This window comes from Capsicum annuum, chromosome 8 (genome assembly GCF_002878395.1).
Source record: "Capsicum annuum cultivar UCD-10X-F1 chromosome 8, UCD10Xv1.1, whole genome shotgun sequence".
Lineage (NCBI taxonomy): Eukaryota > Viridiplantae > Streptophyta > Magnoliopsida > Solanales > Solanaceae > Capsicum > Capsicum annuum.
In genome coordinates this window covers 146,457,260-146,469,380 of record NC_061118.1, presented here as the reverse complement: position 1 = coordinate 146,469,380, position 12,121 = coordinate 146,457,260, and the positions used below count along the sequence as shown (strand labels likewise).

The window sequence follows — 12,121 nt, the reverse complement described above, 5'->3', positions numbered from 1 at the left end:
GGCTGTTTCCGATAGACCCCCAGCTTAGGATCAATAACAGTATAACAAATACAAAAAGTAAGCGGATACAAACTAGTATGGTACACAAAACAAACTAACAGTATAATAAACACAAAAAATAAGTGCATACTAAACTAGTACGAGATGCAAAAAAGCCAACACCACTAACCCCAAAAACTACAGCCCCAACACTACGAACCAAAAACTCCAGATCCAAAGGAGCACTCCCCTATTACTACCATCGCGCTCCCACCCCCTAACCCTCTACCCTAATCCGTGTCCTCCACACCTTCCTATCAAGGGTCATGTCATCTGTAAGCTGTAATTGCTCCATATCATGCCTAATCACCTTCCTCCAATATTTTTTCGGTGGTAGATGAGTGTTGGACGATTTTGAAAAAAAAATTATGTGTAAAAATTAGATTTAATTGTATTATTGGGATGTCTCTATCATTGTATTATTTTATTGCAATTTACAAATGATAGATGAATGTCGATCTTTACATACTCAAAAGATATTAAATTTAATTATTACGTTCATCTTTATTATTTAAACAAATATCTTATTTAATGTAATGTTTGAACTCATCAATGTGAGGTACACGCGCAAGGTGCGTACACCTAAACTAGTATATATATAAAAGAGATCAATAACCAAGCTTATTAGAAGCCTCCAAGCCTATTTTAATTATTTATCTATTTATTATGTAATAAAAGAAAAAAATGTTTGCGGTGTGTCATCTACCTTTGTATAATACTACTTGAATAACTCTACTTTTATACGGTAGATAAACAGCTTTTTGGACGGAAGGTGTAACAAGGAGTAATAGTTTACTCCACAATATATTGGGGAAAGTTGGCGTTAAGAGGCAGCAACTCTAGGAAACGAACAAGGAAGAGAATCAATTCTTCTATTTCTATTTTCCGATTCTCTAATCAGGTTCTTCACGCCACCTCTCTTTCTGCATATATGTACATATATATATATATATTTGGTTGTCTTTCCCCTGAATTTTTGCATCTGGTCTAGGTTTTCTTGCGTTTTTTTATTTTTTATTTTGGTTGTATATCAGATTTGATCTCGATCTCCTCGATTTATCGGTGTGATGGCTTCAAAACGGATATTGAAGGAGCTCAAGGATCTTCAGAAGGATCCTCCTACTTCTTGCAGCGCTGGTATATCCTTCTTATTTATTTATGTTCCTTTGTGTTTGTGTAATGTTTTGAATTTTTTGGTAATGTGCATTGTTTTTATGTAAATTATTTAGGCTAAACTTATTAGCTTAAGAAATTGATTGTTTGATTTATGTGATAAAAAGTTTAGGCTAGGCTCAACTTTGTTGATATGGTTTCTGTTGTTTATGCCTTGTTCCGATGCTTGATATTTAGTACGGATCCTTGCTTTTTTTTCTTCTAGTGATTGCTTATTGTGATACTATATAGTCGAATTAGCTATGACTCGAGCAGAAAACTAAAGGATTTGTGGTTGAAGAAACATAACGTTGAAAGAAAATTTAACGGTGCTAAACATTTTTGTATCAGAATTACAATCTTTGTTATTATTATTTTGGAGAGAAGTAGAAACGCATGTAACTAAGAATTTCTCCTCCGTTATAATTTGTTTCTGAGGGATCCATCTGCCAGTTGAGTAATATTATGTGATGTAAAGGAGAAGTTGTCATAAGGTTACATTGTTTATTTCCTTCTCAAACAGTCAAGTCTCTCAATATTATGCATCTGCTTTCGTATATTAGCTCCTTCTTAGTAGCACAGATGCCTTTCATTTTCTCTGTACGTATATAAACTATATTTGCTACCACACTTTGTTGCCATTTACCTTTTATTAGAGCTGTAGGTGAACAATATGTTGACTAATAGAACTTGACTAGTCTCATGAAACTTGAACAGTTCTCATTTAATTTAAACTGAAAAATTTTCAAGCTCATTTTGTTGCTTGATTGTGTTATTCAAATTGAATCTGGGAAAGCTCCTTTTGACGCGTAGTGTGTGAATGGACAATGTTTGCTACCCTCTTTTTCCTTTATAAATGTATAGAAGCCATTTACTCTTTAGAGTTTTCAAGTTCCCAGTAACCGGAATATGATTAAAGTAATTAGCATGTTTGTTTATTTGCATTTAAGAAGAATAAATTTTTAAAAATGGAGCTTAAACGAGCTTCATGTTGGCTACTTTTACCAACGGATTGGCCAAGCTTGAACTCAAAACTTACTCGAGCGGTTCCATATGTGGTTCCAAGCTTTAATTTATATTAGATATATATAGCCGAGGTTGATCACTAATATTTGGTTCCATACGTGGAAGGTTAATAGTACGCAGGCCGGTTATGCCAATAGAGGTGGTAATGATGGGGATGATTCAGTATGTGTTCTCCCATGATATTTTCTGCGTGAGCGTGAAACTTTGTGTGGTTCTCAGGGAAAAGATGTTTCACTCAATTGTCAGACAACACACACTTTAAACGGGAAGATAATCATGCTATATCAGAATTTAAACAGCTATTTCTATTTCTACTAAGTTCTGAACTTATTTAACTATCACTGTCTATGCAACCCCTGATGGTGGAAAAGAAAATTGCAATAAGGCTTATTTTAGTTGTCTCCTAGGTTCTGCATATTACCCTTAGAATTTGAATTGGTAATTGCAGAAAGCCATGGATATCGGAGTCCTAAACTTTTGGTAAATTTGATGTGTTGCTTCTAGTAGGTTACTTCCAGGGCAGTCGTACCAGGTTCCCTTGACAAGCCTTCTCATGCGAGTTCAACTATAGGATTTGTTATCATCGTGTGGTGTTGTGTTTTCTGTCGCTCGCGTGCTTTCTGGATTATGATATCAGTCCTTAAGCATTTATAGTTTAGGCGGTGACATAATGGAAATTACTTAGTGAACGAAGTACCTCTATTTGCTCCATCTTTCAGCATAGTTCTGGTCCTTCTGGATAAGATTTTTTCTTTCTTGTGCTAAATAGAAGCATATGTTTGGCGGAGCGCTCTCTGGATTTTTAATGATGATTGGAAAGCATTTCTGTAGAGATTCCATTTTATCAGTAATGTAGTCCATTGTATTTGTTTACTGTTGAATTTTTAAATACATAGAGAAGTGTTGATTCCTCTTGAAAAGAAGGAAAAAGGTTTATACATGAGGGTTTGATGTAATGGTTTCTCTTGACATAACCTATACAACAATGGAGAATTTCACGTTACCAGTTTCCAAAAAAAAATTGGATAACTTTTTTTTCTTGAAGCAATTGTAAGTGTTCCTTTGTTGTATAGATATCATTCATTCATCTTGTATTCCTCTCACTTTGTGTTTGTTCTCCTCATGTGGTGATGGAGAACCATATTTTTCATATTGAAAGCTTTGCAATGAAAAAGTAGTCCCTGCCTTAAATGTTTTCATTGAGAATTGTTTCTCTGCATAGTCATCCCAGTGCATTCGGCTCATCACAGTTCTTTCTAATTTCCTTGAAATGCTATTCTTGTTGCCCGCTGATACTTTTAACTGTTGTATCCTATGGAGATATTCCACTAGAGTACCTTGTAAATCTATTTAGTTATGGCCTAGGGCCTTCGGTTAATTCTTTAACAAGGTGTTTAAATAGTCTTGCATCTTTGCAAGGGATGTACATGCTATGTGATTGATTATTGACTGCTATTATCTTCCTTGACTTTGTACGATCTGGTAACAGGGCCCGTTGGAGAGGACATGTTTCATTGGCAGGCCACGATTATGGGTCCCCCAGACAGCCCTTATACTGGTGGTGTATTTTTAGTTACTATCCATTTTCCTCCTGATTATCCATTCAAACCTCCAAAGGTATGAAATGTTTCAAATTACTTTGTGACTTCTGCCTTGGTAATTATTTCTGTTGTTAGTCAAGGCCCTATTTATTTTCAGGTTTACTATATGGAACATAGTTCCGCTGTACTCTGTCTTCTAAGTTAACTTTGTATGAGGATGTCAAGGTCCTATTTATTTTCAGGTTTACTATATGGAACATAGTTCTTCTGGATCCTGTCTTCTAAGTTAACTTTGTATGAGGATGTTGGTATAGATTTGCTGGTAACAAGCTCCTGGTTTTGGAGCATAGCTTTTAGGGAATTGCACCCAACAGAATAAGTGGATATGGGCTGTTAACTAGTGATGTGTCACTGGTGGATCCATTGTTGGTTTGTTTACTTGTAGGCTTTTAAATTACACCTTTTGGATACTTGAGATGTCAACTTTTTCTAAGTTATATGTACTAGCTAAGGTCGACAAATAGATAAAGATATTTATTTATTTGGTGTGTGTGTGTGTGGTGTTCTGGAGTCCATGATAGACGACCAAAGAGGGATGGTGGGAGCATTCTTATGAAATTTAGGTTATTGGTGAGTGTGACTTGTTAAGAGTCACGGTTTATAACAAAAAAAGGGTTGAGAGACCTTTTATAAAAAAAGGGTGGAGCATGTGTTGGAACTCCAGGGGAACATCTAATATTAGCATAATATAGTTCATGAAAAAAAAAGAAAGAAAAATACTAGGATCATCCTGCTGCCTGTCAAGTCAGCAGCACAGAGTACTCGGTACAACATTTGTAGAATGAACGAGTTTCTTCTTGGAGAAGGGTTGAGAATGTGCAAGGTCCAGCTCCTCTGGAAAGAAATGTTGGTTAACGTCAACATAGCTTTCTCTCTCTCTCTCTCTCTCTCTCTCTCTGTGGATGTGTGTGTATCTGTACCCTTTCATAGTATGTATATCTATCTATCTACCTTATCAAAAAAAATGTATTAAATAAAATATGAATACATCAAACTATTTGAAAACTCAGTATGTCAACCATGATTGATAGATATCTGGCAATATTTGGTGGAACTCTGACGTCTACATACATGCATCTGTGTTATTCTCCTGTCAACATTATTGTGGTAAAGTTATGGATGTATCCTTGCAGGTTACTTTCAGGACAAAAGTTTTCCATCCAAATGTTAACAGTAATGGCAGTATATGCCTGGACATATTGAAGGAGCAGTGGAGCCCTGCCTTAACTATTTCCAAGGTCCTTTCTTAACTTTCAAGCTAGCTTTTATCTACTGAGAAGTAATACAAGCTAAAGAAACGGAAATTTTCTTTTAGAACCTTGGGAGTTATGGTTGATTTAGAGCCCTTGTAAATAGATTTTGAAAGCATCAGCCAAATTGTATATAATCTGAAGCATAGCTGGATAGGACATAACGAAATTGACTTATTAGAAAAAGGAAATGATTTAACTGGACACCGCAGATGATAGGGACTTTTTCCTTTGGCCTCTTTGTGGTTTCTATTCTAGCCTGTGAACCAGTAACCACGGAAGAAAACGATTCAGTTCTCTGATGATATCACCAATCATTTTCATGCATTAATGTGTTCTCGTTGAACAGCTCTTCTCGATCAATGTAGCTTGTTGATTTTTGAAGTGTGTGCATATAGATATGTTTATTAAGGTGGGAAGGTCATTGTATTGTCTTTCAGGTTTTGCTTTCAATTTGCTCTCTTTTGACGGACCCAAACCCTGATGACCCCCTGGTGCCCGAGATTGCTCACATGTACAAGACAGACAGGTCCAAATATGAATCAACTGCCCGGAGTTGGACCCAGAAGTATGCCATGGGTTAAGATTTTACCTATGAGGGTCTGAATCCTTGTAAAAATAATTCATGTGTTTGTTCTCTCTACTCTCCCAATCAACAAGTGTAGAATAGCATTATACATTGTCCTCTCCAAGAAAAAGACTCTTTGAATATTCTTATATGGATACCTAACATTTGAAGAAATCTGGGAAGTGTTATTTATCTGGATTATGGTTGCATCTTTGATTTCAATGGTTTCTGCTACACTTTTTACCATTTTATGTATTTATTTCTAGTCGTGTTTGTTACTTCATATAGTCACTCTATAACGTGTTAGAGTGCTATCTTCGCTGAGAGTGGGCTATCTTCATCTTCTTATTATCTAGTTTTATCTAACCATGCATAAGTATTGTTAAGGTTGGATAAAAGAATCTTGAAACAGATAAATGAATCTGGAATGTCTCATATTTAATGTTTGTATTGTTCTATCCTTGTACAAACTGATCAGGTATGGTTTTCGTGTTCTATATTTGTGCTAACACTGATTTTAATAGATTAGTTTAGGTCTTGTTACTACTTTTGCTGGTGATTTCTGGTGGTGCAGGCATGTGTTTATGGTCTCCAATATTTGTCCTTTTGATCGATGAAGCATTGTCCTACAAAAGCTGCAAAATAAATTCCAGGTCAGCTCATGGCAATTATGAAAATGATGTTTCTGCTCCCATAAGAGTCGTCTGATTTTATTGTTTGGCTGAGGTGTCATTTACCAAACTCAAATCATTGAAGCCAATTATGTGTGTTAAAATCCGATTCATTGAGGTGACTCTTCCCTAATTTTCAGTCATGTCTTTGTTGCTGCGTGTGCATACATGGATATGAAATGGTGACAAAACTCCAAATGCCAAAACTGCGACCTATACTCAAAATATCATTTGATCTGTTATGATTGGTTGCATTTCGCTCAAAAAGTTAACATTGTCAATTCATATAACTTAAATTTAAGAATAAGAAAAATTTAAGTTAATTAAGTAGCAAATGCAATAATTTGAGGCATGCTTCAGAACAACTGGAAATATCTAAATATACATTTGGCAACTAAAACTTATGGTGGGGCAGTGTATATTTGAGACGAAAGATAATGGTGAGAGTAGCTATAGTTTTGAGTTGATAGCTAATGAGGCATAATTAAAACAAATACTCCTTCAGTTTCATATTTTACTTGGCTCCATTGACCGATACTCCTTCCGTTTTCATATTACATGGCTTTCATTAACTTGGTATAGTGCTTAAGAAAATTTAAAATTTGAGATAATGATGTTTTGAAACTTTAAATTTGACTATTATTTTATTTGGTTATTTAATACTAATAAGGATAAAGAAGAACTAATATAATAAAAAAAAGATTGATTTTATAAATTATACAAAGTATTTTTAGTACGGAGATTAAGTAACATGAAACCAGGGGTAGCAAACACTAGAGCAGATTTGGTCATTTTCTCAAGAAGATAATAAACTATCTAATTGGAATTAAAAGTGAGTAGCTTATAAGCGAAAAATATTATAAGTTAGGGATATTCTATTTTTGACTTTTGAGTTATTTTTACCCTTTTTTGGCTTCAAAATTAGTGCATAAAAACACTTTTTAGCTTTTTCAAACACAATTGAAACTAAAAAAATACTTAACAATTAAAATAACACAAAAATAACCCCTTTTCATGTGTGCCAAGTTTCCTCAATTTTTTTGGCCTCCCAGGCCATGAGACCCAAATATCTAGGGACTTATTTTTATTATGTGCTCTATAATAGCAGGTAGTCTTACACATGTACCCCAACTTTAGTTTCCGTAGCATTATTTGATTAGATGTGAAATTTTAGAGATTTTTTTTTAAAAAAATTCATTCTTAAATATTTGTATTTATAAATTATTTCATTAAAAATGAAAGAGAAATTTTAAACTTAAGTTATTTTTAGTTATAATTTTTTTAAAAAAAGAAAAAAAAAATTGGGACAAAAAGAAGTGTCACGAAATGGAGTGGTTGTTTTTCTCAAGCCTGCTTTGCTTTGGGGCCCAAGCTTTTCAACCCCATTACTATATAAGGAAAAGATATGGATTCCGTAGATTTGTAAATCCATTTGATATTTTTCTAATTTGAATGAATGGGGGTCGTTTTTTTGGTAATTTGTGCAACTCTTTTGTCTTCTCCCTGATTCGATAGTCCAACCATATTTGGCTCATAATAAAATAAAGAGTATTTATAGTGAAGTTGGAAAAAAGAATTTGTAAGTTAGAAATCGTATTTTGATTTGGACTTTAGTTAAATAAAAATTGAAGTAAAGAATATATGAAAAATTCACAAAATTTTACTAAATAAAAGAATTTTAAATTTGTGTGTATATATATATATATAATGTTTCTTAGTTAAATTTGACTTTAGGCACTAATTTTATTTAGACTCTACTAAGAATTCCACTAAATATTTAAGTTAAAATTGCTAAGAACTCCACTAAATATTTAGCTTATAAACATATATGATAGATATATCTTACCTACGCTTTATAGTAACCGCTTACATATTAATTGAATATCTTTAGTTTTGATATAGGTTTGTTTACTTTTTATTTTTTTTCGGCTAGTAATTTTATTAAGTTAATATCTTATTTTGAACTTATTTTATACCTTGGAGTGCAAGTAATGACAAAGTACGATGTTTTAAAAATGGAACAAACAATACAAAATGTTAACCGAATCAACGCACATCTTTTATTAAATAATATAATTTCTGCCCAACAAGGCACACCTATTAGTAAACTAAGAAAATAAAAAACTAATAGGAAACGTTTATGAAATATAATAAAAGAAATTGAAGATTAAAATATTTTTCAACTAGAGTAACATGTTTGGCCAAGATTTTAGAGGTCTATAAATGCTTATTTTGTCTTTTAGAAAAGTATTTATTTTTAAAAAGTAAAGTGTTTGGCCAAGTTTTATATGAGAAAATTTACGATTTTTTAGCAGCTTTTAAAAGCAAAATAAGTTATTTTCATCTTTTTTGTTTTAAAAGGAATACTTCCGAGACACTTTTAAGAAGTTTAATGAAATATTAATTACTGCTCAAAATTACTTTTTAAATTAATTAGTCAATTTTCACCAAAACCTTTTATTTAAAACACTTTTAAAAAAAATAACCTATTTTAGAAGTTTTTGCCGAATACACAGTACGGCTTAATTTGGTATTACTAATTTAGCATTCAAATTAAACTCTGTGATATTATATTTTATATTTTGATCTCTAAACCACTATTTTCATGGGGTTGAAGATTAGGTGCTTGGTTGACAAGCAAAAAATGTGGTAGTTGTTTAGATTATTGCTATAATAGTGCAAGGGATCTACTTAATCGATTAAATACTCACTAAAAGTTCAGTGAAATTTCTTACGAAATTAGTAGTATTAATTATCAGTTAGATATATTTTTTGATTTACAAGCTTTTTAAGAAATCAAAAATAAAAAACGTGTTTTACTAATGTATCCTTTTAACTTTTTTTTAATACACTCTTTATTTATGTGCCTTACTCATCATGTGAATAAAATTATATATTTAAAAATTACATAAAAATATTAAATTTGCAGTATAATAATTAATAATAATTAAAAGATTGTAATCAAGTGTGGTTCAAGGGTAAAATTAGTAGAAGGAATCAAAAATTTAATTTTTAATTTATGATTTTTTTTTGACAATATTAAATATAGTTAAAAAGAATCATAAATATTTTAAAACTTTAAAATAAATTATTTTAAAACTTTGAACGAAATTTTTTAAGTAACAAATAATATGTTTACAATAAAATCCACGATAATGTATTCAGAACACGTAGTTAATGTTTCATTAACTTAAATCAATTTTGATTATTATAAATAATAATATTACTATATCAAATAGAATACTCCACTAAAAATAATAATGATTTAAAAACAAGAAAAATATGACACTAATTTATATATATAGCTTTATATCATTAATTTTGTTGAGACATCTTGATTGTCATTATTTGAATTCTCAAATTGAATCAATATTAAAAGATAACCAAAAAAAAATAAATTAAAAATATTATTTATTATTTTTTAGTAAAGAAATAATTACTAATAATATAGGGTCAGTCAAAAGAGCAAAACTTGCTGGGCAAGGAGCACAGGCAATTTATCGGACCCACACTCCAATGTGGCTACTCGTTTTAACCACTAATTTTAATTTTTAGGGTTTGCTTAATTAAAATAATAATAATTAAACATAGTAACTTAAGAAATACAAAACCTAAATGAATAAATAAAAAGAAATATTATTAAAAAATTTATCTTTATTTCATTATACATAAAAGAAATCTTATTAAAAATTTTATCTTTATTTCATTATAATCTTATTAAAATTTTTATCTTTATTTCATTATACATTGATACTTTATGTTCTTATTACTTATTTCAACGACTAAATATATTTCTTTTTATAAATAGTAGTACTATTTCTATATTTTCCTACCATAGATGTTATTTTAATTTGATAATGCCGAATTTGTAAAATTTCAAATTATTTTATTTTATGTATTTTAAAGCATTTTTATAGTACTATTATAAAATTTAAAAATATTTCTAAGTGAAAATAGTAAAAATAAATCAAAATAAATTATAGGTTTATTCAAACAGACTGCCATTTCATTTTTTAAAGTAAGAAAAAAGAATGGTCGGAAGCTAAAATATAAAAAAGTTAACTCAAAAACATCCTTATCTTAAATTTTTTTAAAAATGATAAAGAAAATCACGGTTGGAGAGTAATTAATAAAAAAGGCGTAGAAAGGATGAATAAAATTCCAAAAAGGAAGAGAAAGAATCGGTGTAAAATAGTAGATAAGTTTGACTAAAGGAACTCAAAATTGGGATCTTCCTCCTACATATCTCTTCATTCTCTTCCATATATTTCCCTCTTCTCTCTCCCTCTACACATTTTACTTTGCTTTCATTGACTAGTCGTTAAACCCTCCCCCCTTCACACTCATCACTTACTGTTACACTTTCCCCTCCTTCAAGACTTGTTCTTCCTTTAATTTCTCCTTTGATTTGTTATATTTTTATTTTTTTTTTGGGGTTCATCACTCTCCATGTTCAAAAAATGGAAGGAAAAATTTCACAAAAAATCAAGAAGTGTATAGTCTACAAGACTGTCACTAGCACTACTGCTGAACATGATCATAACATGTTGAGTAGTACCAATAATATGCCTAGAGTTGTAAGGATAAGTTATACTGATTGTGATGCTACTGATTCTTCTAGTGACGAAGAGGAAGAGAATCGGGTGAAAAAATACGTTACGGAGATTAGATTTGAGAAGAGAGTGTTGAAGAAATCGTCTAGTTCGAGTAACAAGAAGAAGAAAATGATGGATGTGAAGAAAGATGAGAATGTTAAGAAGTTTCGTGGTGTTAGGCAAAGACCATGGGGGAAATGGGCTGCAGAGATTCGAGATCCAATGAAAAAGACGAGGATTTGGTTAGGTACTTTTGAGACTGCTGAAGAAGCTGCTATGGTTTATGATCAGGCCGCTATTAAAATACGCGGACCTGATGCTTTAACTAATTTTATTAAGCCGCCCCTGAAGAAGGACAGTATGGTCTCTTCAGTATCTGGCTATGATTCTACAGGGGAATCTGAAAACCTCTGTTCTCCCACTTCTGTTTTGAGACACAACATTAGTAACAACAATGTTGGTGTTGCTGATGCTAAAAGTGTCAAGGAACAAATGGATGAAAGAAAAAGATTGGAAATTGTTATGCAAAATGAGATTATGTTAGATGATAATTTGCCATTAATGGATCAATGTTTCCTTAAGGATTTCTTCGATTTTCGGTCTCCTTCTCCGTTAATGGATGATGTATTATTGCCAGTTTTTTGCGATAAAATGAACTTATTACCAGAATTGAGTTATGACAGAAAGTTGGATGAAGATTTGGAGTCATGTAAGTGGGTGAATGATTTCTTTGAAAATTATTGTTGATGCTATGGAGAAACAATGGAAGTGAGAGAGTATATATTAGTATTTTTTTGTCGAGTTTTTTTAAGCTTTCTTTAGATTTCTCTCCAAGAACATGTAAAGAAAGTTTCTAGTGGAAAATTTTGGTGCATAACTATGATTTAGTTCAAGTTGTCTATGGTTTTTCATTTTGTCTTCGTCAATTGTGTAGAGTAATTTAATGTTTAGTCTTTTCAATCGTGTCGATATTATGTCCGTGCAACTATGCTAAGTTATTTAAGTATCTATTGGTAATTTTATATGTCACATAATATGTAAATCGTTGTTTGTTTGTTTTCTTGTTAGTACTTTTTTATTCGAATAATGTCATTTATTAAATTTAATGTAATTAAATAAGTACTGATACCTATTTAATCTCCCTAGATAAACATTAACAAATTCAAAATTATAGGTTGAGAAATTTATGCCTTTGTTCAATTCTAAAGCTTTAGCCTTT

General features: G+C 31.5%; 2 protein-coding genes across 3 annotated transcripts; both read left to right on the top strand.

Annotated features, from left to right (window-relative positions):
- The first annotated feature begins 675 nt into the window (after positions 1 to 675).
- LOC107839272 (ubiquitin-conjugating enzyme E2 28) lies at positions 676 to 5,858 on the top strand. Its single transcript, XM_016682687.2, has 5 exons — positions 676 to 940; positions 1,074 to 1,176; positions 3,707 to 3,834; positions 4,952 to 5,056; positions 5,509 to 5,858. The coding sequence occupies exons 2-5, from the start codon at positions 1,107 to 1,109 to the stop codon at positions 5,650 to 5,652; spliced, it is 447 nt and encodes a 148-aa protein (XP_016538173.2). The 5' UTR covers positions 676 to 940; positions 1,074 to 1,106; the 3' UTR covers positions 5,653 to 5,858.
- A 139-nt stretch (positions 5,859 to 5,997) lies between these two features.
- Positions 5,998 to 11,811, top strand: LOC107839271 (ethylene-responsive transcription factor CRF6). Of its 2 annotated transcripts, XM_016682686.2 has the most exons (2): positions 5,998 to 6,289; positions 10,929 to 11,811. In XM_016682686.2, exons 1-2 carry the CDS (start codon positions 6,213 to 6,215, stop codon positions 11,647 to 11,649), a joined length of 798 nt encoding a protein of 265 aa, XP_016538172.1. In that variant the 5' UTR covers positions 5,998 to 6,212; the 3' UTR covers positions 11,650 to 11,811. The 2 variants fall into 2 exon arrangements, with proteins under 2 accessions (XP_016538172.1, XP_016538170.1); XM_016682684.2 differs by lacking the exon at positions 5,998 to 6,289 and having other exon boundaries at positions 10,273 to 11,811.
- The last annotated feature ends 310 nt before the right edge of the window (positions 11,812 to 12,121 follow it).